This window comes from Phacochoerus africanus, chromosome X, assembly GCF_016906955.1.
Source record: "Phacochoerus africanus isolate WHEZ1 chromosome X, ROS_Pafr_v1, whole genome shotgun sequence".
Taxonomy (NCBI): Eukaryota; Metazoa; Chordata; class Mammalia; order Artiodactyla; family Suidae; genus Phacochoerus; species Phacochoerus africanus.
The window spans coordinates 13,789,646-13,815,064 of record NC_062560.1 but is presented as its reverse complement, the minus strand read 5'-3'; the positions used below and the strand labels follow the sequence as shown (position 1 = coordinate 13,815,064).

At 39.3% G+C, this 25,419-nt stretch overlaps 1 protein-coding gene across 3 annotated transcripts in view; it reads right to left on the bottom strand.

Annotated features, from left to right (window-relative positions):
* The window catches only part of MOSPD2 (motile sperm domain containing 2), a 64,763-nt gene that overhangs the window by 16,641 nt on the left and 22,703 nt on the right, over nt 1-25,419 (bottom strand). For all 3 annotated transcript variants that reach the window (XM_047764563.1, XM_047764564.1, XM_047764565.1), the window contains exons 3-10: nt 25,257-25,412; nt 23,557-23,643; nt 21,599-21,753; nt 18,140-18,200; nt 16,615-16,653; nt 8,465-8,589; nt 2,441-2,617; nt 1,636-1,748 (exon numbers count right to left, since the gene is read on the bottom strand). In XM_047764563.1, coding sequence (XP_047620519.1) covers nt 1,636-1,748; nt 2,441-2,617; nt 8,465-8,589; nt 16,615-16,653; nt 18,140-18,200; nt 21,599-21,753; nt 23,557-23,643; nt 25,257-25,412 — 913 coding nt within the window. The remainder of the gene's footprint in view (nt 1-1,635; nt 1,749-2,440; nt 2,618-8,464; nt 8,590-16,614; nt 16,654-18,139; nt 18,201-21,598; nt 21,754-23,556; nt 23,644-25,256; nt 25,413-25,419) is intronic.

Sequence of the window (25,419 nt, the reverse complement as noted above, 5' to 3'; positions counted from 1 at the left end):
AGGACTGTGTTTTTTTTTTTTGGGAAAAAAGGTGAATTCTTCAGACAGCCCTAGACGCTGAGGTCCATCTTCAAATAGATGCATTTTGTATCAGGAATGTCTACACAGCAGAGAGATTCATCTAGAGACCACACATTTTTAAGTCAGTGCTCTCCCAGGAGAACTCTGCCTAGCTCTGGACAGGAGTTCAACTGGCATGGCTGCTGGCTTCTTCTTAGAACCCAATCTGACATACGCCACAGAAAAGACAGGAAGGTCATGGATCTCAAAACTGCACAAAAACCTTGAAAAACTCTGGGGAGACAGAGGTTGGTGAGGGCCCTGTGCATGTGACGGAGAAGCACTGTGATTTTCCAGGGGTGGGGCAGGGTATTGCAGAGCCCACAGTGCAGCCCTAGAAGCTGCCCCACTCGCTTTGGCTTTCTCCCTAGCCAGTTCTTCCAGCCGTACCCCGACAGTTCGGAGCCTATGATTTTCATAGGCCTCCAGTGAAAAACCAGTGTGTCACTTCCTTACTATTAAAGGGAAAAATGAGAAACAAACTCTGAAGGGGGGAAATGACAAAGAAAAAAAAGCACAGACAACATGATTGTGTGTGTGTGTGTGTGCTTCCTTCCCTCCCTCTCACACACACACACTTAGGCCGATGGTGAAGATAAATCCAAATAAAACAGTAATCAAAATATATGTAGGAGTTCCCATTGTGGCACAGCAGAAATGAATCCAACTAGGAACCGTGAGGTTGCAGGTTCAATCCCTGGCCTCGATCAGTGGGTTAAGGATCCAGCGTTGCTGTGAGCTGTGGTGTAGGTCACAGATGCGGCTCAGATCTGGTGTTGCTATGGCTGTGGTGTAGGCTGGCAGCTATAGCTCTGATTCAACCCCTAGCCTGGGAACCTCCACATGCCACAGGTGTGACCCTAGAAACCAAAAAATTAAAAAAAAATATATGTAAACAAACCAATCTTGTCAATTAGAGAATTTCAGATTTGATCTGTAAAATGTCTGGCTGTGTTGTTCGTAGGAGTCATACCTAAAACACTTACATAGAAAGGTTTCAATAGGGATAGAACATGATCCATTAGAGGACATCACTAAATAAAGTTGGTAAAACATATATGAACGTAAGGCTGTATAGATTTACCAATCAAAAGCATCATTAGTGAGAAAGGTGTTTATGTAATGATGAAGAAACAATACTGAATTTTTTGGACTGAACAACCTAGAAAGGGAAGAAGAGATGTGCTGAAGTCTGGCTTTTGTCAACTTCTGGTTTAGTTTTAGCTTTTGGAAAGTCAAATCGATAAATGGCTACTTCAAGATCATTTCTGGCAGCTGCAAACTTGTACAAGTCAAACACTATCAGTAAAATGAGAAAAATTAATGTCATTCAGACTTGTTAATATATGAATATTTGCTTTTACTACCTGATGTGGGATAAAGGCCCTTAAACACACTCAACAGAATAAATAAAAAGGTAGCTACAAAAAACCACTATGTCTGGAAACCAAGACTGAGTCTTCAGATAACCCATAATTTTCTATTTCCAATAGTCCAAAAGTTTAATTTTGCAGTTCCCTCAAGGTGATCAAGATATGTTATGAAAGCATAGCTAATAAAATCCTCAACTATTACCTGATGTGTAATAAGGGCCCTTTAAATACACTCAGTGGTTTCTTGAAAGCTCTCATTTTGGAATCAACTTTTTCACTCTCCTCTGCTTTGGAAGTAGGTTCGGTTACATTACTCTAAAGATGAAAAAATATATATGAAGAAAAAGATAAAATGAGTTTCACACGGATAGCCAGTTCATTAGTTCAAAAAATAAAATTTGTAGTGATTCAATCCAAATTATAATCTTTAACGTAGGTTTATTATATCTAAGTTATCTATATAGCATACAGTAAGATGATCATTAATATGTATTTGACTGCCCATTTTGTAACTAGGCCCCTATAAAAAGTATAACATGGTCTTTCCTTCCAGAATCTGTTTTACATCGTGGTATATTTATCCCTCTATCAAGCTCCTGATGATTCGTAAAAAGATAACAAAATGTTCTTTAAAAGTGAAGTAGAGGAAGTGTATCAAGGTAATGTTTTAAATTAATTACCTTTATTTTAGATAAATAACAATATTTTAAATGAAACAATTTTTTGCAGGTTTGTTTCGCCATTTTATACAAAAGCAAGGAGACAGCCTTTTATATACTGCAGTGACACAGCTAGTGCCACCCTTCCTCTTTCTTTCTTCTCCATAGTGACAAAGCTGAATCCTTAACCACTAAGCCACCAGGGAACCCCCCTCTTTCTTTCTACATACTAAGATGTGGAAAGGCAGTGAGTTAAGTGAATCACCCAAAATCACATAGCGCATCTAGTGGTAGCCCTGGGGCTGGGTCAAAGCGTTTGTCTCAATTTCATTTTATCATTCAAATTACCTTTTTAAGAAAAGCTGCTTGTTCCTCATTAGAAACTGTTTCTAAGGATTCTTTGCCATCACTTTCTAGATCTTCTTTACTCGAAGCTTCATCCTCGCTGGCAATGGGTCCATTTTCACACAAGGGTGTCTGGAAGTCATCATCTACTAGTGGTGGATAGCTATACTTGAAAGGATCCTGACAGAAAAGAATTTTTTAAGTCATAACTGGGAAAATACATACCACATATAACAGAAACAGTTTTTATTAATATACACAAATCAACAATGTAATAACCCAACAAAACAAATAATAAAGGAATGACAGAGTTGACTGAAAAGAATGGACTGCCTTTTAAATCATAAAAACGATGTTCTACATCACTTACAATAAAAGAAATCCAACGTAATACCATGATATATTTCACCTGAGACTGGAAAAGTGTTTAAAAAATGAGAATATGTGGTGTTGGCAAGGATGACTCAAGCATCCTCACACATGATTGGTAAAGTGGCACAATCTCTTTAGAGGGCAATTTGGTAACATCTAGCAAAATTTAAACTAAATATACCCATTGAACTAATGGTTTTCATTCTAGGAGTTTATCTTCTACAGATACTGCTGCACCCAGCTACCAAGAGTTAGGTATCAGGATATTCACTGTAGCGATGTTAGTAATGGCAAAAGATTAGAAAACAACTAATGGTCCTTCAAAAGAGAAAGCATTAAATAATAGACTGTTAGGTCCACATAATGGAATATTCTGCAATGGTTTAAAGAATCAGGCAGCTCCCTATCAATCAATATGGTAAGACCAAAAAAATTAATTATATGCAAAAAGCCACAATAGAATATACTATATGGTATGTGACCATGATGAAAAAAAAAAAAAAAAAACAATAGATGGAATATCCCTAGAAGAAGAGAAAACTTAGAAAACAGTGACTGCCTATAGGGAGTCTGTGGGCAGTGATCTGCGGAAGGAGATGTACTTTTCATTGAAGCATTCTACTTTTAAGTCTTTGGTATTATCTGCTTTAAAAAAAATCATGTTGCTTGTATTACCTTTTGGGGAAAAATGTATGTTAAAGAATAGTAGTCCTACAGCTTGTTCAATAAGTGGTGCTGGGAAAACTGGACAGCCACATGGAAAAGAATGAAATGAGAACACTCCCTAACACCACACACAAAAATAAACTCCAAATGGATGAAAGACCTAGATATAAGACCAGACACTATAAACCTCTTAGAGGAAAACACAGGCCAAACACTCTCTGACATAAACGACAGCAACATCTTCTCAGATCCACCTCTTAGAGTACTGACAGTAAAAACAAAAATAAACAAATGGGACCTAAGCAAACTGAAAAGTTTCTGCACAGCAAAGGAACCCCTAAACAACACAAAAAGACAACCCACAGAATGGGAGAAAATCTTTGCAAGTGAATCGACTGACAAGGGATTAATCTCCAAAATTTATAAACAACTTCTGCAGCTCAATATCTAAAAAAAAAAAAAAAACCATCCAAAAATGGGCAGAAGATCTAAACAGACAGTTCTCCAGAGAAGACATATGGATGGCCAAAAAACATATGAAAAGATGTTCAACATCACTCATTATTAGAGAAATGCAAATCAAAACCACAATGAGGTACCACCTTACACCAGCCAGAATGGCCATCATCAAAAAGTCTACAAACAACAAGTGCTGGAGAGGGTGTGGAGAAAAAGGAACCCTAGTACACTGTTGGTGGGATTATATTGGTGCAACTCTTGTGGAAAACAGTATGGAGATTCCTCTGAAAACTAAACATAGAACTACCATGTGACCCAGCAATCCCACTCCTGGGCATCTACCCAGAGAAAACCACAACTCGCAAAGACACATGTACTCTGATGTTCACTGCAGCACGATTTGCAATAGCCAAGACATGGAAACAACCTAAATGTCCATCAAGAGAGGAGTGGATCAAGAAGATGTGGTACATACATACAATGGAATATTACTCGGCCATTAAAAGGAATGAAATACCGACATTTTTAACAACATGGATGGACCTAGAAATGATCATGCTAAGTGAGGTCAGTCATACAATGAGACACCAACCTCAAATGCTTTCACTGACTTGTGGAATCTAAAAAAGTACAGACTGAACTTCTTTGCAGAACAGATGGTGACTCACAGACATTGAAAAACTTATGGTCTCCGGAGGAGACAGTTTGGGGGGTGGGGGGATGTGCTTGGGCTGTGGGATGGAAATCCTGTGAAAATGGATTGTTATGATCATTATACAACTACAGATGTGATAAATTTATTGAGTAATAATACAAAATAATAAAAAAAGAAAAAAGAAAAAGAATAGTAGTCCTACTACTATTTTAACTACAATCATGAGGGAATATACCTCTAACAACAGAGTAGGGACATAACTTTTTCCACCCCTAAAAATAATTTTTACTACATGCTATTAATTGTAAAATATAACAGTTCTATTGGCAAATTATTAAAGATGACAAATTAATCAAACTGCTATTTTAACTAAGGGTAGTGGTTGAAATGAACCATACTATGTTTTTCTAGGTTACAATGTGAAATATAAAGACTCAAAAGAGGAAAGTAACAAACTTCAAATCAAAAATGTTGGTTCAAGTATTTTCTAATGAAAGAAAAAAAAAAAGGACATACCAAAACTTTGCATTTTACTAGTTCTGTGGGTCTAGCTGAATACAATTTCGCCAGTATCAAGTAGAATGTAGAAATCAAGTAACTGAAATATTACCAATCAAGTTAACCCAAAGCATACAAAATCCACAGGTTTCACAGCTTACAAACAAGCCACTATCTTGGCATTTTTCAAAGAACTGGGACAAAAAATTTCTAAAATTTACCTGAAAAACACAAAAGACTCCGGATAGCCAAAGCAATCCTCAGAAGGAAAAATGGAGCTGGAGCAATCAGGCTCCCTGACTTCAGACTATACTACAAAGATATAGCCATCAAAACAATATGGTACTGGCACAAAAAACAGAAATCTAGATCAATGTTAACAGGATAGTAAGCCCAGAAATTAACCATGCACCTATGGTCAACTAACCTATAACAAAGGAGGCAAGAATATATAACGAAGAAAAGACAGTCTCTTCAAGAAGTGGTGCTGGGAAAACTGGATAGCTACATGTAAAAGAATGAAAATGTGAATACTCTCTAACACCATACACAAAAATAAACTCAAAATGGATTAAAGACCTAAACATAAGGCCAGATACTATAAAACTCTTAGAGGAAAACATAGGAAGAACACACTCTGACATAAATTGCCACAATATCTTTTCTGGTCTGCCTCCTAGAATAATGCAAATAAAAAACAAAAATAAACAAATGGGACCTAATTAAACGTAAATGCTTTTGCACAGCAAGGGAAATCATAAACAAAATGAAAAAAAACCCACAAACTGGAAGAAAATACTTGCAAATGAAGGGAATGACAAGGGATTAATGGCCAAAATATCCAAATAACTCATGTAGCTCATTATCATAAAAATCAAATAACCCAAGTAAAAAATTGGCAGAATATTTAAATAGATATTTCTTTAAAGACAGACAGACGGCCAAAAAACACATCAAAGGATGCTTAAAGTCACTATTACAGAAATGCAAATCAAAACAACAATGAGGGATTGCCTCGCACCAGTCAGAATGGTCACCATCAAAAAAATCTACAAACAACAAATGCTGGAGAGGGTGTGGAGAAAAGGGAATGCCCTACAATGGTGGTGGGAATGTACATTGGTATAACCACTACGGAAAACAGTATGGAGGTTCCTCGAAAAGCTAAAAATAGAATTACAATATGATCTAGCAATTCCACTCCCGTGCATCTATTTACAGAAAACCATCATCTGAAGATACATTCACCCCAAAGTTCACTGCAGCACTATTCACAATAGCCAAGACATGGAAATAACTAAAATGTCCATTGACAGATAAATGGATAAAGATAATGTGGCACATATACCACAGTATCTTGTTTGTATACTCAGGCATAAAAAAAAGGACAAAATAATGCCATTTGCAGCAACATGAAGGGACCTAGAAATTATCATACTGAAGTCAGAGAAAGACAAACATCATTTGAGATCACTTATATGTGGAATCTAAAAAAATGACAAAAATGAACTTATTTGGGAGTTCCCATCGTGGCACAGTGGTTAACGAATCTGACTAGGAACCATGAGGTTGCAGGTTTGATCCCTGCCCTTGCTCAGTGGGTTAAGGATCCGGCGTTGCCGTGCAGACGCGGCTCGGATCCCGCGTTGCTGTGGCTCTGGCGTAGGCCAGCAGCTACAGCTCTGATTCGACCCCTAGCCTGGGAATCTCCATATGCCGTGGGAACAGCCCAAGAAATGGCAAAAAGACAAAAGAAAAAAAAATGAACTTATTTACAAAACACAAACAGACTCAGAGTCTTCAAAACCAAACTTATGGTTAACAAAGGGGACAGGTGAGGGGGAGGGAAAGACTGGGGGTTTGGGCTTGGCACATGCACACTAATGGATATGCAATGGATGGTCAATGGAGATCTGCTGTAGAGCACAGGGAACTCTACCCGATATTCTGATAAACTATACGGGGAAAAACATCTGGAAAAGAATGGATATGTGTATATGTATAACTGAATCCCTTTGTTGTACAGCAGACATTATCACAACATTGTAAATCTATGTCAATAAAACTTAAAAAACAAAGTCATTATCTAAATTTTTCATTGTTATAGAGTGGTAAAATTTAACTCATATCTACCTACTCCTGGTCTCTTGTTTGTAAGTAGTGAGTTACTGATAGCATATGTTATCTTTTATTTTATTATTTTATATTATTTTATTTTATTTATTTTTTTGTCTTTTTGCCTTTTCTAGGCCTGCTCCGGTGGCACATGGAGGTTCCCAGGCTAGGGGTTGAATTGGAGCTGTAGCCACTGCCCTACGTCAGAGCCACAGCAACACGGGATCTGAGCCGTGTCTGCAACCTTCACCACAGCTCACGGCAACGCCGGATCCTTAACCCACTGAGCAAGGGCAGGGATCGAACCTGCAACCTCATGGTTCCTAGTTGGATTCGTTAACCACTGCACCACGATGGGAACTCCAGCATATATTATCTTTTAAATTAAAGACTGTATACCAGTAAACAAATGGAAGCAAAACTAAAGACACATCAAAAGGAAATAACCTACGTATATTCATTAAACAACTTATGCTTTATCTCTAGACACTGGCATACTATGCAGCCCTAAATAAGACTCAGACAGCTTATCACATATTGATTTAGAATGATCTCTAAGACATGATATGAAGAAAAAAATCAGGATACACAACAGTATATAAATGCATTACTTGTTTAAAAGAGATGGGAGGGAGAAAGAATATATATATATATATATATACACACACACACTATAGCTGCTTATATACATATTACATATTTACTACAGCTGCTTACACAGGCAATACAGATCCCAGGAAATAAAAATAAATAAAACTGGGGGGGGAGGACAGAGTGGTTGGCATAGCAGTAGAAAGACTTTTTACTCAGTACTTGCTTCTGAACACCATTCAGTTTAGAACCATGCCAAGACATGACCTATTCAAAAATAAAAACTTAAAAATGTCTGTAACAATGCTTGTTATTTTAGGGTTATCAATGATTTTTCTTAGGATGTTACTGCTTTTCCTTTTTCCTTGAGGAAAGAATGCAGCCTCATGTGCCATAACCCAGTCTTATTTTGTCTTTTTAGGGCCGCACCTGTGGCACATAGAGGTTCCCAGACTAGGGGTCCAATTGGAGCCACAGCCGCCGGCCTCCACCACAGCCACAGCAACGCAGGATCTGAGTTGTGTCTGTGACCTACATCACAGCTCATGGCAACACCGGATCCTTAACCCCCTGAGCGACCTCATGGATCCTAGTCAGGTTCATTACCGCTGAGCCACGACGGGCACTCCCCCAGTCTTATTTTAGAAACAGGTTTTCAGTATTGTACTTACACTTCCGCCCATGTGGGGAGGCAGGTATTCTACACTGACATAGTCTTGGACATCATTTTTCGTTGTAAACTTCAACAAACTCACTGCTTCTGGACCAAGCCAGGATTTCACAATTTTGAAAGCAGCTAAAGAAAAAAACAGTCACTTCATTAAATTCCTTTCATTCTCTTTTTCAATTTACTTCCTGTATGTGCTAACCCAGGTCCTCTGAAATTAGGTTTGTGCTAAAATCTGTTAATATATATGTATTTTTCCATGGCATGATGCTTAATCCATATGCTCTATTCCCTGTAGACGTTTACACTTTGATTGTCCCTTATGGTTTTCAAATGTTCCAGGATGACTGAGGAAGATTAAATTACCCTGATGTTCATTAACCAACTTATCAGGGCTTGCTTGGCCTTTGCCCAATCCACCAGTGATCCCAACTCCTAAGATTTCCAGACAATGAATCAAACAGCATGTGATCCACTAACTGCACGATAGTATGGGAAGCTCACTTGGCTTCCGCTTTGGACAAACCGCCTGATCTGAAAAACCTTCTCAAAGGGGAAGTCAGGAAGAAAAAGTAGCAGCCCTCCTCATTAGATGTGTAAGCCAGGCCCAGACTTTCCTCCTAACCCTAGACTTCCGTGTCTGTCTTTCAAGCCCTGAAGCTTGGAACTGTGAGCAACTTATGGAACCCGTAAGAACCAACTGTTATCAAACACAGTCGTTTACTCATTACAATCTTGTTCTGTCACGCCATTCTGATTAATACCTCATTTTTTAAACCCTGTTTTCACTATGACACTTTAAGCACATTTTTTTTTCTTTTGAGGACCACACTTGGGCCATATGGAAGTTCCCAGGCTAGGGGTTGAATCAGAGCTGCAGCTGCTGGCCTACACCACAACCACAGCAACACAAGATCTGAAACACGTCTGCTACCTAAACCACAGCTCACGGCAACACTGGATCCCCAACCCACTGAGGGAGGCCAGGGATCGAACCCGCGTCCTCATAGATCCTAGTCGGGTTCGTTAACCGCTGAGCCACGAAGGGAACTCCTAAGCACATTTTAAAGAGAAATCCTGCATTAAATCTGCAAGAGCTCTGATGATAAGTCAGGAAATAAAACATGATAAACATTAAATGGTAGTTCAGAAAACTGCATTTTTACTTTGGCTAATTATGCTTAGCTTTTTTTACATAACATTTACAGTTTCATTAATTTTCAATTAAAAAGTCTGAGTTGACATGTCTGAAGCTATGCTACTTGAATTTAATGGTGCTAAATCTGATTTTTTATGACAGCTTTATTGAGATAAAATTTACATACCATAAAATCAACCCCTTTAAAGTGTACACATCAACGGGTTTTATTTAGTATGATCACAGAGTTGTGCACCTAACTCGCCACCACTATCTGATTTTAGAACATTTTCATCTCACCAAAAAGAAATCTGTACCCACTGGCAAGCTCTCCTCATCCTCCCTCTCTCATTCCCTAAGCAACCACTAATCTAGTTTCTGTCTTTATGGATTTGCCTTAGGCCATTCTGTCTAAATGGAATCATTCAATATGTTTTTTTTCTTTTCTTACTGGCTTTGTTCACTCAGCATGATTTTAAGGTTCATCCCTGATGGAGCATGTTATCAATAATTCCTTTTTATGGCTGAATAATTTTCCATTTTATGGATATACATTTATCTATTCCATCAACTGATGAACTTTGGACTGCTTCCACTTCTATTATGAATAATGCTGCTATGAATATCTGTGTACAAGTCTTTGTGTAGACATATGCTTTGAATTCTCTTGGGGATATACCAAGGAGTGGAATTGGCCGAGTCTTATGGTAGTTCTCTGATTTTTTTGAGGAATTGCCAGTTTTTCCACAGGAGCTGCACCATTTTGCATTCTTACCAGCAACGTATGAGGGTTCCAATTTCTCTATATCCTTACCAACACCTATTACTTTAGTCTGTCTTTTTTTTTTGGCCATGCCTGTGTCATGTGGAAGTTTCTAGGCCAGGGATCAAACCTATGCAACAGCAGTAACCTGAGCTGCTACAGTGACAATGCCAGATCCTTAACCTGCTGTGCCAGAAGGGAACTCCTAGTCTGTCTTTTTGATTACAGCCATCCTCGTAGGTATGAAGTAGTACTCATTTGGTTTTGACTTGGTTTCTCTAATAACTAATGGTGTTGCTCATCTTTTATGTGTTTGTTGCCCATGTGTACATCTTCTTTGGAAAAATTTCTCCAAAGATGTACACATGGGCAACAAACACTTGAAACAATGCTCAGCATCACTAATTATTAGAGAAATGCAAATCAAAACTACTATGAGGTACCAGCTCATACCAGTCAGAATGGCCATCAATAAAAAGTCAACAAGTAACAAATGCTGGAGAGGGTATGGAGAAAAGGGAACTCTCCTACACTGTTGGTGGGAATGTAAATTGGTACAACCACTATGAGAAACAGTATGGAGGTACCTCAGAAAACTAAATATAGAGCTACCATATGACCCAGCAATCCCACTCTTGGGAATATATCTGGACAAAACTTCTTGAAAAAGACACATGCAACTGTATGTTAACTGCAGCACTATTCACAATAGCCAAGACATGGATGAATGGATTAAGATGTTGTATATATACACAATGGAATACTACTCAGCCATGAAAAAGAACAAAATAATGAATGCCATTTAGAGCAACATGGATGGAACTAGAGACTCTCATACTAAGTGAGGTAAGTAAGAAAGAGAAAGCCAAATACCGTATGATACCATTTATATCTGGAATCTAATATTCGGTACAAATGTACCTTTCCACAGAAAAGAAACTCATGGACTTGGAGAACAGACTTGTGGTTGCCAAGGGGGAGAGGGAGAGAGTGGGATGGAGCCTGGGGTTAATAAATGCAAACAATTGCATTTGGAGTGGATAAGCAATGAGATCGTGCTGTATAGCACAGAGAAACATATGCAGTCACTTGTGATGGGGCACGATGGAGGATAATGTGAGAAAAAGAATATATATATTCGCATTGTGGCTCAGCAGAAACAAATCTGACTAGCATCCATGAGGACGCAGGTTCGATCCCTGGCCTCGTTCAGTGGGTTAAGGATCCAGTGCTGCCGTGAGCTGTGGTGTAGGTTGCAGACACGGCTTGGATCTGGCATTGCTGAGGCTGTGGCATAGGCTGGCAGCTACAGCTCCAACTCGACCCCTAGCCTGGGAATCTCTATATGCTGCAGGTGCAGTCCTAAAAAGACCAAAATAAAAAAAAATAAAAATAAAAATAAAAATGTCTATTAAAGTCTTTTGCCCTTTTTAATTGCACCATTTGTCATCTTGTTGTATTATAAAAGCTATTTATATATTCTAGACCTAAGTCTGTCATCAAATGTCTGATTTGTAAATATTTTCTTCCATTCTGAGAGTTGTTTCTTACCTTCCTGATGGTAGCCCTTGAAACACAAAAATTTTAAATTTTAATGAAGTACAATACATCTTATATTTTTCTTTTGTTGCTCGAGTTTTTTGGTGTCACATCTCAGAAACCAGTGCCTACTCAAAGGTCAAAACATTTACCCCCATGGTTTTTTCTAATAGTTTTATAATTTTAACTCTTAAGAAATCAGTGCCTACTCCAATGTCAAAACATTTACCTATGGTTTTTTCTAAAAGTTATATAGTTGTAACTGATCCATTTTGGGTTAACCTTTGTGTATGATGGGAGGTAAAGGTCCAACTTCAATCTTTCAAATGTGGATATTCAGTTGTCCCAGTACCATTTATTAAAAAGACTCATTTTTCTCCACTTAAATGGCCTTGGTACCACTGTCAACAAATCAATTAATCATTCATATGAGGGTTTACTTCTGGACTCTCAATTCTATTTTAGTGATCTATACATCTATTCTTATGTCTACACCACATCTTGATTACTATGGCTTTAAAGAGTTTTAAAATCAAGAGGTGTGCAGTCTTCATTTTCACTGTACGTATTCAAGATTATTTTTACTATTGAGTCTTGCATTTCCATATGAATTTAGGGACAAGCTTATCAACTTCTATTAAAAAAAGGGGGGGGATGGGGAGTTCCTGTCGTGGCTCAGTGGTTAACGAATCCAACTAGGAACCATGAGGTTGCAGGTTCGATCCCTGGCCTCGCTCCGCGGGTGAAGGATCCGGCGTTGCTGTGAGCTGTGGTGTAGGTTGCAGATGAGGCTTGGATCCTGCGTTGCTGTGGCTCTGGCGGAGGCCGGCGGCTACAGCTCCGATTTGACCCCTAGCCTGGGAACCTCCATATGTCCTGGGAACAGCCCAAGGAATGGCAAAAAGACCAAAAAAAAAGGGGGGGGGGGAGGTAGTTGGGATTTTGATGGGGACTGCATTGAATCTGTCCCACATCAACTGGGAAAGCACTGCCATCTTGGCAATATTACAAGAGACGCATATTTGCCTAGGTCTTGCATTTCCTTCAATGGCGTTTTGTAGTTTTCAGTGTACAGTCTTCAACTTCTTTTATTACTTTTATTCCTAAGTATTTTATTATTTGTAGTGCTATTATGAATGCAATTGTTTTTTAAATTTAATTTTTGGGAGTTCCCATTGTGGCTCAGTGGTTAATGAGCCTGACTAGGATCTACGAGGATGTGGGATTGATCCCTGGCCCTGCTCAGTGGGCTGGGGCTCTGGAGTTGCCATGAGCTGTGATGTACGTCACAGACGTGGCTGGGATCCTGCGTTGCTGTGCCTGTGGCGTAGGCTGTCAGATGCAGCTCTGATTTGACCCCTGGCCTGGGAACTTCCGTATGCTGTGGGCTCAGCCCTAAAAGACAAAAAAAAAAAAAAAAAAATCATGTTTGCATTATTCATTACCAGTATAGAAATATAGTTTCTTCTGTGTATGGGTTTTGTATCCTGCTACCTTGCTGAACTTGTTTATTAGTTCTAATAGCTTTTTGTGTATGTCTATGTATTTAAAATTTTCCGCATAGATTATGTCACCTACAGGACTTCTTTTCCAATCTGGATGACTTTTCTTTTTCTTGATAAGTACCCTGGCAAAATAGTGTTAAGAGCTGATAACCTCATCTTGCTCCTGAACTTAGGGGGGAAAGCATTCATTCTTTCTCTGCTGAGTATGATGTTAGCTGTGGTTTTTCACAGACATAGGTTCTACACAGATGCTCTTTACTGAGCTGAGGAAATTCTCTTCTGTAAATAATTAACTTTACCCTAAGAAAGGTCTGGCCTTTGCCCTCAGCTTCTGGAAGTAAGCTTCATGCCTGTTGGAGTCTTTGTTTGTGTAGAGGCTTTGAGTCACCTGCGAACAATACAGATTTAGGGTGGGGGCTGTGGGTCACACAGTTATCTGGAGACCTCTGGAGAGACTGGAGACTGAGATGACCATGTGATAAACCAGTCAGACCTATGTAATGGAGCCCTGATAAAAACTCTGAATGCCAAGGCTTGGGTGAGCTTCCCTGGTTGGCAATACTCCATGAGCATTGTCACTTATAGATGGTGGGAAAACAACATGTTCCGTATCTGGTATTTCCTTGGATTCTGCCATGTTTTTTTCCCCTTGGCTGATTTTAATCTGAATCCTTTTCCTGTAATAAACCGTAACTATGAGTACAATAGCTTTTGGTGACTTCTGTGAGTCTAGTAAACTTGAGGGTGGTTTAGAAACCCCTTAAACTTATGGTTGGTGTCAGAAGTAAAGGTAGTCTTGTGTGAACTACTGTGGTCCCTCTAACTTTGCAGTTCTTCTAACTCTTTGAACCTTTTCTTCCTTCCTTCCTTTCTCTTTCTTTCGCTTTTTAGGGCTGCACCTGCAGTATTTGGAGGTTCCCAGGCTAGGGGTCCAATTGGAGCTACAGATGCCAGCCACAGCCATAGCCATTCCAGATCCGAGCCATGTCTGCAACCTACAACACAGCTCATGGCAACACCAGATCCTTAATCCTCTGAGCGAGGCCAGGGACTGAACCCATGTCCTCATGGATCCTAGGTGGATTCATTTCTGCTGCACCATGATGGGAACTACATTTTTTTTTTTTTTTTGCTTTTTAGGGCCATACCCACAGCACATGGAGGTTCCCAGGCTAGAGGTCCCATTGGAGCTACAGCTGCCAGCCTATACCACAGCCACGCCAGATCCAAACTGCGTCTGTGGCCTATACCACAGCTCACAGAAATGCCAGATCCTTAACCCACTGAGCAAGGTCAGGGATTGAACCCACATCCTCATAGATCCTAGTCGGGTCCGTTAACTGCTGAGCCACCAAGGGAACTCCTGCACCTTCTTGGGTACTTTTACCATAAGAGTGTAATGGATTTCATCAAATGCTTTTTGTGTCTATTAGGACTTTTATTTTTTTCCTTTAGGCTATTAATATGTTGCATAACTGGTTGCTTTTCATATGCTGAACCAACTTTGCATTCCTGAGATAAAATCCCACTTGGTCATAGCATATAATCCTTTTTTATACTCCTAGGTTCAGTTTGTTAGTACTTTATTGAGGGCTGATCCATAGATAATCATAAGGGGTATTGGTTTATAATTCTTCCTGTGATGTTTGTTTTTAGGGATATACTTGCCTCATAAAATGAGTTGGCAAGTGTTCTCTCTTTTTCTATTTTTTGTTTTTATTTTTATTTTTTGTCTTTTGTCTTTTTAGGGCCACACCCATGGCATATGGAGGTTCCCAGGCTAGGGATCCAATTGGAGCTGTAGCCTACACCACAGTCACATCAATGTGGGATCCCAACTGCATCTGTGACCTACACCACAGCTCATGGCAACACCGGATCCTTAACCTGCTGAGTGAGGTCAGGGATTGAACCTACAACCTCATGATTCCTAATCATATTAGTTTCCACTGTGCCATGATAGGAACTCCTCGTCCTCTGTTTTTTGGAAGAGTTTGAGAGGCATTGTTGTTGATTCTTCTTTATGTTTAGTAGAATTTACCAGTGAGGCCATTTTGGGTCTCGGCTTTTCATGTGTGAAGTTTTTTGATAACTAATTCAATTTCTTTTGTTATACTTCTATTCAGATTCCTGAGTCCATTTTGCTAGTTTGTGTCTTTCTAGGAATTTGCCCGTTTCATCTAGCTTATCTAATTTCTTGGCATATAATTTTTTCAGTATTTCCTTAGTTCTTTAAATTTCCCTAAAGTCAGCAGTGGTAAATCCTCATTCATTTCTGATTTTCATCATTTGAGTCTGTCTTTTTTTTTTGCTATTTCTTTGGGCCACTCCCACAGCATATGGAGGTTCCCAGGCTAGGGGTAGAATCGGAGCTGTAGCCACTGGCCTACGCCAGAACCACAGCAACGCGGTATCTGAGCCAAGTCTGCAACCTACACCACAGCTCATGGCAACGCCAGATCCTCAACCCACTGAGCAAGGGCAGGGACTGAAGCCACAACCTCATGGTTCCTAGTCGGATTCGTTAACCACTGCGCCGCGACGGGAACTCCTGAGTCTTTCTTTATTCTTCATAGTTTAGCTAAAGTTTCATCAATTTTGCCAAACTTTTCAAAGAACCAAGTTTTGATTTCATTGGTTTTCTCTACTGCTTTCTATGTAGACACTTTGCAGCAAATGACTGCAAACACAAATGAAAGTGCATGTTCTGAAAATAACATTAAATTTATAAGGACATTAAAGTTGGTAGAGAAGGTTTTTTAATGGCTTAAAAATATTTTTTATCGAAAAATATATCATGACTGTCATAAGGATTATGTGACTACAGAGATTTGGATTAAATTTTAGATTTGTCCCATTTTCTTCAACACCTGAAGTCCACGAGAAATCCTAGCCAAGGTCTACATTCTGTGGCATACCCCATCTGTGGGTGACAAACTGAGACCTCTGGCTATGGTTTTACCTGAATAGTTGAACATTTTAAAGCTGTTTTTAAAGAAGACTAATGAGTATCCCCAAAGCCTGGAGGTAGAAGGTTAGCCCAGTTGGCTTAGAAACAGCCTTTGCGTGTTCTAGCCCCAGCCGCTCAAGAATATACACCAAGTATAATATAAACATTTTTAAGAAAAAGCACAGAAATATGGCTAAATTAGCAAAGATAAAAAGCAATGAGATGTTTTGTGTTAGGAAAGTATAAGTAATATACTTACCATTCATGATCCAAGGCATATCAAAAATCACCATTTTTGCTGAAAGATGAAAAACGATTCATCAACTGCGACTTAGTACTGCAATAATATTATCACTTACACCTGGCCTAGCAAAAACTAGTAATCTAAATGGGACTAAAAACTGAGACTCAATTATAATTTCATGAATTGTGAGTACTGCTAGAACTAAACTAACTTCTCACATGGTGAGGGGGCCCACCTAAGAGGGCAGCTGGTGTGAAATGAATAACGCACTATCACTGCCCTTTGGCAAATAAACTTTTCTTTTCTTCATTTATTGCTTTTGCTGTTTGCCAGAAAGGCACAAAAGAAAATAGTTAAGTGGATGAGGCATGTTGTATTAGTGCTAAAGTCCACTGAGCTTTAAAATGATTTCAATGTCTAATTTATGGTTTAAATTTTCTAGAGATTATACTGTTAAACCCACTCTGAGAGTTGCCCCTTCCATTTTTAATAAATCATTATGTTTTAAGAAACAAAAAATATTTTAGCTTTTCTTAATATTATGAGCCCCAGGAAGCCCATAATTCCAAAGTATACACAAGTATTATTTGCATACTTAGATGAAGTGTGAAAAAGAATGAGAAACCACAAAGGGGATTTTTGATATCAAATTCATTCTTCTATTCCAGATGAATCAAAATGTAATTTCCTCCTTCTCTGAACAGAGAACCTCCTGGAATGATTATATTAATGTAGGACAAGTGAAGTCCCAAAAGACCCACTTGTGGTATTTGCCAGGGGTATGCCCAGGCAGACCTGTGGGTTTCCATTTTTGGATGTCCCTGTTGCCTCTCTTCTCTCTTTTCACTTTCAACCCACTGAGTTTAAAAATATTTGACTGTTTATGTGGGATGGCATCTTGATTTCCCCTGGGAAAAACCATTACATAAGCCCCCCAAATCAAAAATGAATACATAAGATTTAGTTCTTCATTTAGGTAATTAACAGCAGAGTCACAATTAAAAACAAACTCCAAATGCCAGATTCAAAAAATGCAGTGACACTAGTCAAGTGTTTCTTAATGACAATTTTAAAAGAGCAATTAAAAGCTCAGTGTACTTCATGTATGAGTATTGCTTACCACACAATATACCTACCGATACTGCTCATGTCTCTCACATGTAAGAAGTTCCAAATGATAAATATTTAAAATTAATTTTTCAATTGAAAAATTAGTAAAATAATTTTACTAATAAAATAATCTTGGGATAATCTTGGTAATAAATGCTTTTAGGTCTTCTCATGTGCATGTGTATTACAGGATACCATATATACAGACTATAACTTAGAGTCTTAAAACTAACGGTAAAGGACAAAGATTATTTGTGAAAAATTTCTCCTGTACCTTCTAGGATATGTACTTAAAACTTCTAGGAACACACTTAAGTTCTTCACCAGAAAACAACGTTTCAGGTGTTAAAGTCTCTAACAATATAAAGCTTCACAATTCTCAGACAATGCTCAGTTTCACTATATTTTTATAAAGGAATAAGTTACTTACAGAGGTATTTAGGGTAATAAACCTTAAAGCAGTTGATGATAAAGCGTACAAAGTCCATGTCCTAAAATAAAGATTATACATTTAAATCTTTCACACTGTCCATATTGGAGAATTTTAAATTGCGTATTTCTAAAGATGATAAATTATTAAATATAAATGAGACAATTATTAAATTCTTTAAGGAAATTAGATGCTTACATCATTCATGTTACCTCAAACTAGTTAGATATTTCAGGCTGCTAAGGTAATGTGGCATTGTAAAATGGAGCTAAAGAGCAACCCCCATAGAGAACTACTAAAAATCTCTTGAACAATTAAAGAAATATTAAAACAAGTAGAGAGTATATGACCTGACTACTTGGAATGATAATACATATGTATAGAAATTCTGATATATTTGTTTTTCACTGTATTTTGGGTTTTTTTGGTCGCCCCACGGCACATGGAGTTCCCAGGCCAGGGATCAGATCCCAGCCGCAGCTGTGACCTAAGCTGCACCTGTGGCAATGCTGGATCTTTAACCCACTGTGTGGGGTCAGGGACCGAACCTGTGTCCCAGTGCTCCCGAGACACCGCCGATCCATCACTCCACAGTGGGAACTCCTCTATTTGTTTTTTAAAAACTAATTTCTACACCTTATAAGAGCCTCAATAAAATATATTTTATTAATCTTTTATACAGTGGTTAAGCTGATCCTATCGGCCTACTGTATTTACTTTACTTCTAGCTTCTTTCCTTTTGTATAGGGACCTAGAAAAAGAATTAGCTTTTTTCGGTTTATATTTAAATGCTGTTCATTGATTTCACTTTCTGGGAGACCTTATAAACATAGCTGTTTGTTGGTTCTACTGCACTGAACACAGCAACATGAAATTAGATTATTATAAGGGCTACTATTCACATGGATCATTTCATTTCATGTGCTTCCACTGGCCATAGTCTGACTTACTGATCAGCCATTTTATAAACACTGTAGGATCAGAGACAACCAGGCAAACTTAAACCTATCAATTGTTACAAGGTGAGCTGTCCGAGAGAGGAGAGTCTATAAAGTTATTCCTAACATGGGAGTTATAGCATCTTTAGCTCTAGTAAACTGAAAATAAGCACCCTTAACTATCTTAGGTATTTACTATGGGATAAATTCTAGCATATAATAACACCTTTATAACTAACAATTATATCCATTGTACACAGAGTTTAATAACTTGTAGTTAAGTAAGAACCAAAGAAAATATCTCAAAACAGATACTTATATAAAGATTTGTTACCTAGTATATGATCTGTGGTCCCCAGACTTTGCCTAAAAAGTCTTCATCCAATATTCTTATTTTCATCTTTTATTTAATTGAAAAACCTTGCTTATAAAATCCCAAGTTACTGCTAATTCAAGGTGATTTGACAGGTTGCCACTGGTGTATGTATATTAGTGGGTACTACATAAAAAAGCTCCATGAAACTCATTGCTCCACATTCTGCGAGGATGTTTTCAAGGATGCTATTTATTATCTTGTAAAATGCCTTCCCTTTGAAGATCCATAAAAGACTTTGCTTCTACTTCAAGTATCAGGAATGGATACACTTCTCCTAAGACACTGGTTTGAAAGTATGTCCACTGAGTAATTTTAAATGATTCTATTTCTTGTAGGCAAGCTTAAAGCCAAATTAGTGGCTCAATTCGAATAAATAATTAAAAAAAAGCTTTTGCCTTGCAATTTTTGTATACACCTTTAAAGGCCAACTTCAATCGTTTGTGAATTAGGAAGGTCATACATAAACATAATTCAGTAAAATTCTAGCATTTGAAACCATTACTGATTTTAATACTTACTAATGCAAATAAACCTTATTTATAAATTAAAGATAACGAAATAGTATATAGGTAGCTTAAAAATAATCAGACAGCTCAAATCAATTCTTTGCCTCTGTATCTGTCAATAAAATACATTAACATTTATGTTTTATGATTCTGGGTTAATAATTAGAAAACTAACATTAAAATATGTGGTCTCACTGCCTAAAAAAAACCCTCTAGCCTGTTTTTTGTTTGTGTTTTTGATGTCTAAAGTTTCCCTTTTGGAGGCTAGCTCTCACTGTGATATAACCCTGTTGCCTTTTTCATTTAACAAAAAAAGCTGTTTTCCAACATTATTACAAATTCTTTGGAAGCACCATTTTACATAGCTACACACACACACACACACACACACACTCCATCAATTAGATACATCATAATTAACCCCCTCACTGTGTTGATGCTTACTTTTTTTTCCTAATTTTTCACCATTTTAAACGACACTGAAAAAACATTTTGAAGTACAACACTTTTTCTGTACTCAGGTGTATTTCTTTAGAAGAGACTTCCAGAAGATAGTTACCAGGCAAAGAGTATGAATACAAACGCTTTAAGGTGATTAACATACTCTGCCAAGTGGATTTTCAAAAAGATTTCAACACTGCCGAAGGCAGGTCTCCTGCTTTCAGAATTAGCCAAGGTTTGAGTGTTAGAAACAAGAGCTCTAATAAATGTGCCAACAAATCCCCATCACTGCTGAAGGGTTTGTAGGTACCACTGGAGTCACAAGGGCTCAAATTAAAGATTGGCAGCTTTTATTTATTGATTGATTTTTGTCTTTTTTTTTTGCTATTTCTTGGGCCGCTCCCGCGGCACATGGAGATTCCCAGGCTAGGGGTCTAATCGGAGCCGTAGCCACCAGCCTACACCAGAGCCACAGCAACTCGGGATCCGAACCGCGTCTGCAACCTACACCACAGCTCACGGCAACGCCGGATCTTTTAACCCACTGAGTAAGGGCAGGGACCGAACCCGCAACCTCAGGGTTCCTAGTCGGATTCGTTAACCACTGCGCCACGACGGGAACTCCGGTTTTATTTATTTTTGAAGCTTGGCTTTATCACCTGAAGAAAACTGGTTTCCAAAGTGAACCAAATCAAACCGAAAACAAACCCAAACGAGCAAACAAAACCCCTCAACAAAGTCGCAACATGCTGGGTCATGCAAGAACTCAGGTGGACATTGAGCTCCGGCAAAACACCGGAGCTCAATGCAAGTAATGCTCCTCTGGGGAGCTTCATTCCCCATTTACTGGGAGGGGCAGGACAGGATATTAGCTCTGATAGAAAAGTGCACTGTTATCACATCTACTCATTACCCTGCCAGCCTCGGCATCTTACTTCCACATCTCACCTATCAGACGAGGAACATTTCTAGGAAAGCTACTGTTTTGATGCCGAATCCTGAAGCACACTTAATTCTTTGCAAATCCTATTTCACGTCTGACTTCACTCACAATGCAGGGGGAACAAAATAAATCCCAAACATGACTTGGTGAGCTCAATTTTAGAGGAATGTTCGGTTGAGGGGTGGTGGCAGGGAGGAAAGAGAAAGGGAGTATGCCACGATAAACAATGATTCAGAATGAACAAAGAAGGCTTACTATGCTATTTATTCCAGTTTCTGACAGGTCAAACATCACTGTTACAGGCTTCCCATTTTCTCTCTTTGCATATCGTTCCAACCAGAATGCAATGAGCTTCTTTTTGTCCAGTATGGTCTTATGGTCTTTTATATGATACTTCACCCGGATCCAGACTTTAAGCAGAACATAAGTTAAAAATAAGAAGAAATATTTATGGCATTATAATATTATCTTATGCATATACTGTATCATTACTTCCCCTTGACATTTTGGGGGATTTTTTTGGCCATGACATGTTGCAGCTTGACATGGGATCTCAGTTCCCAGACCAGGGACTGAACCTGGGCTGCGGCGGTGAAAGTGCCAAATCCTACCACTAGACTACCAGGGAACGCCTTCCTTGACATTTTTCTTTAGTTACAATTCATTTTGTTTCTCAGATTAAAAACATCTCTTCTTTCATTTAAATGAGCAGCAGTGTCCAATTGGGAACCCTCAAGAGCAGCAGAAAGGTAAACGATTATCCCTCTCTTAGAAAATAAACTCTCTCCCTTGGTAAGTAAAGGGGAAAAGAAAATACAGGTCAACAAACAATATTCAGTAATAAACTAAAAGCATTCTACACTGTCCTTAAGAGAAAACAAAGCACTAGAAGAATGTTCCGTCCAGAGGAAAAGCCCAGACAGAGAGACATGACGGCAGCCTGAGCAGGTGTCGTGCATGGGGGCAGAGCATGGCGACCATTTGGGGTGGTGGCAGCTGAGAGAAATGTGACACGTGGGGAGAGGAACAGCTACATAGAGAGCCACGAGCTGGGCTTGAAGGACTTTGAATGAAACGCGAGGGTGTTTAGATTTTCCTTTTTTATGCATCTGTTGGCGGCAGCACAGAGGGGAGACTGGCAGAGAGGGAAGCCCAGCAGGCTGTGTCCTGGGAAGCGACTGAACGGAGGAAGCCCTGGTGCCATCAGAGGCGGGGCTAGCGTGAGGCTGGGCAGAGGAAGCACCCATGGCTGGGGGCCCGAGCGGGCAGTACAGGAAGGGCAGGCGCTGGGACGCGCGTGGTTCTGCTGTGCGTGGTGGGGAAGGTGGCTGACCATCAATCTGGTGGGCGGCTGAGTATGTATGTGCATGTGGCCTGGGGACAGTCCGGGGTTACTGCTGTCTGGGGGAAGGCAGTGGAAGGTGCCAAGGTGCATGAGATCACTCAAGGAGACTGAGGCAGCTGGCAAGTAAAAAAGGCCAAGAAAGGAATGAAGCCTGGGATGCGGGGAGGCGGGGGGATAAGAGAAATGGGAAAGGAAGTCTGAGAAGGAAGAGGCAGCAATGGGAGGAAAATGCCAAGAGTCCTGCTAAGACAGGGGGCCGTGACAGGCCACACGCAGGGTGCACAGGGCGGCCCCAACTGTGCGGGAAACTGCTTTGACTGAACGTTTACTCAGGATGGCGCTCTGACACTCCTGCTGAGTCCCAGCCTTGGTAGAGACCAAGCTGGATGTTGGGCCATGGGGAGAGAGGAGGGGGTCACTGGGACAGCAGGATGACTGTTGCTATTCCTCTCCTCTCATGCAGACTGAGGAAGAAGCAAGAGGAGAAGACCCGGAAAGGTGAAAAGAAAAAAGTCCATTTAGCAAAATCAAGTGACTGTCAAAAAGACTGTCCATGAAGATCCTGGGGTGAATATCAGTAAAGGAGAAAGAAGATAATGACTCTGAGTAGCATCATTTGGGCTGTGTTATCATGTCTTTATGGGATGTGGCATTTGCCTTTACAGCCTACTTTATTATAATGCAAGCTACTAAGTATGTGATGCTTGGTCCAGCTGGCCCTAACAATCCCCACTGTGGGAACACACACTGTATGTTCTCCCTCTTGTAGGTACGTACAGAGCAAGTTCTGCCGATTACTAGTTCAGCTGAGAAAGATAACGACATCTCAAAATCCAGAAAAGCCGGAACATCCATTAAATTTACTTACACAACTTGTTGCCTTCTTTGTCATAACCGTGGAGATAAATACCACCAATTTCCAACAACCACCTGGGAATGGAGGCTTCCGTCAGGTCTAAAAAGTGGTAAACTTTGATGAGTAATTGTTACTTAGTAGCCTTTCCAATAGAAAACTTCCAACATAAAGGTTACTATTTTGTAGTACTCATGATATTAAAAAAGATAAAGCTTATGTAAACATTTGGAAAGAATCTCTGACAATTAAAAAATGGTGTTTTTACATAGGTGAAAAAAACTATATAAAGACACAGATGAGAGAAAAGGTAAAAATCCATTCCCTGTACACGTCAGCCATGACTGTGGACACATTTTCATGTTCTGGTTGTATTTCACACAATGATACGGACACAAATCACTACTGGACAATTTCAAAGAACACGGCAGTAAATATACACATTTTACAGCCTCAGAAACGATGAGAGAAATCACTGGTTTCTCTATTAAAACACTATTTTTCTATGTTTGAAAACCAGTAGAGTCTAATACATTTTATAATCTTGGGGCAAGTGGAGAAACACCAAAAATGCTGGATCCTTCAGTAGGAGGCCCACTCTCTAGTGAGGCCGAGAACCAACACAAGGCAGCAAATGCCCGGGCTTTTGTGGCATCCACCAGTATTTCCCTGAGAACACTCCCAGCTTTCTTTATCTTTCCCCACCCTCCTTTCATCACACCTCTGCTGGCTGCCACTAGAAACCAGCAGTTCTATGTAAGAACAAATGTATCATGGAGTATAAAGGTTTATTCTGTACTTCAACGATTTAGAAATAATTAGGTTCACATTTCTTTGCTTGATTAATAAATGGCTTCACTGCTGCAACGACCTACAGTTTTTAGAGTTCCAACCAAATCATTTTAAAATACTCTCCTTCTGACAGATTCCTGCAACAAGCACGGTGACTGGGAAAGTTATCTGCTCTGGATTTCTCTGTGGACTATTCTGGATTCAGTCTCCAGACTTGGTCACTCCAGAGTTTACTATCCCCAAGGTCAGGAAGCCTTTATAGCTCTTCAAAGCCAGCAGTTATGCCAGTGTCTTCCTGTTAAATTTTTAGGAGGAGAGAGATAATAGGTAATCTTTCCTGAAAAGAGCTCTTCATATACTTGAAGATTATTATAAAATCCCTCTAAGGTTTAAAATTCCTTTTTTTTTGGGGGGGGGGGTGGATTTCAGTCTACAATTGGGCCCTGAAATCAAGAACAGGACACTGCCGTAGGCATCCTTGGGGATAAGCTTGCTTGTGGGGGACTCCCATTTGTCTAGTAATTGCATGCATAACACCTATTACCATAAGGAACTCTGGCAACAACAACTGAGAAAGGCAGGCCAATAGCGTCGCCTTTCTCCAGGCCTAGTAGTAAAGATGCTGTCTTGCTATCTTAATAGTACCCAACTAACCAGGCACAGATTAGGAGACGCTGCTGTGAGTGAAGAATCTGAGTGTGACTGCGCTCCTTGGAGATCTGATTTCCTTATACATCCTGCTCTTTTTAAGACTTGTTCATAAGTTGCGCCTTTCAAAATGTTACTGGGTCTTTATAAAACATTATATTCTGGTATTTATGATGACTGCCAAGAATATTTGCAAATACATGTACATATATGTAAAACAATAACATTTATGCAGGGGATACAGTACACAGTCAGGGGTCAATTCAACAGCTTACCATTGACAGACATCTCTTTCCTCCACTGAAAACTCTCATCAAGCATCTTCAGTGTTTCATCTACAATATTATGCCTCCAACATAAGTAACTTTCCACCCAGTTATCATCTTGTTGCAGTCTTTCAACATCACGTGGATCATATTTATCTGACTTATCTAGGGG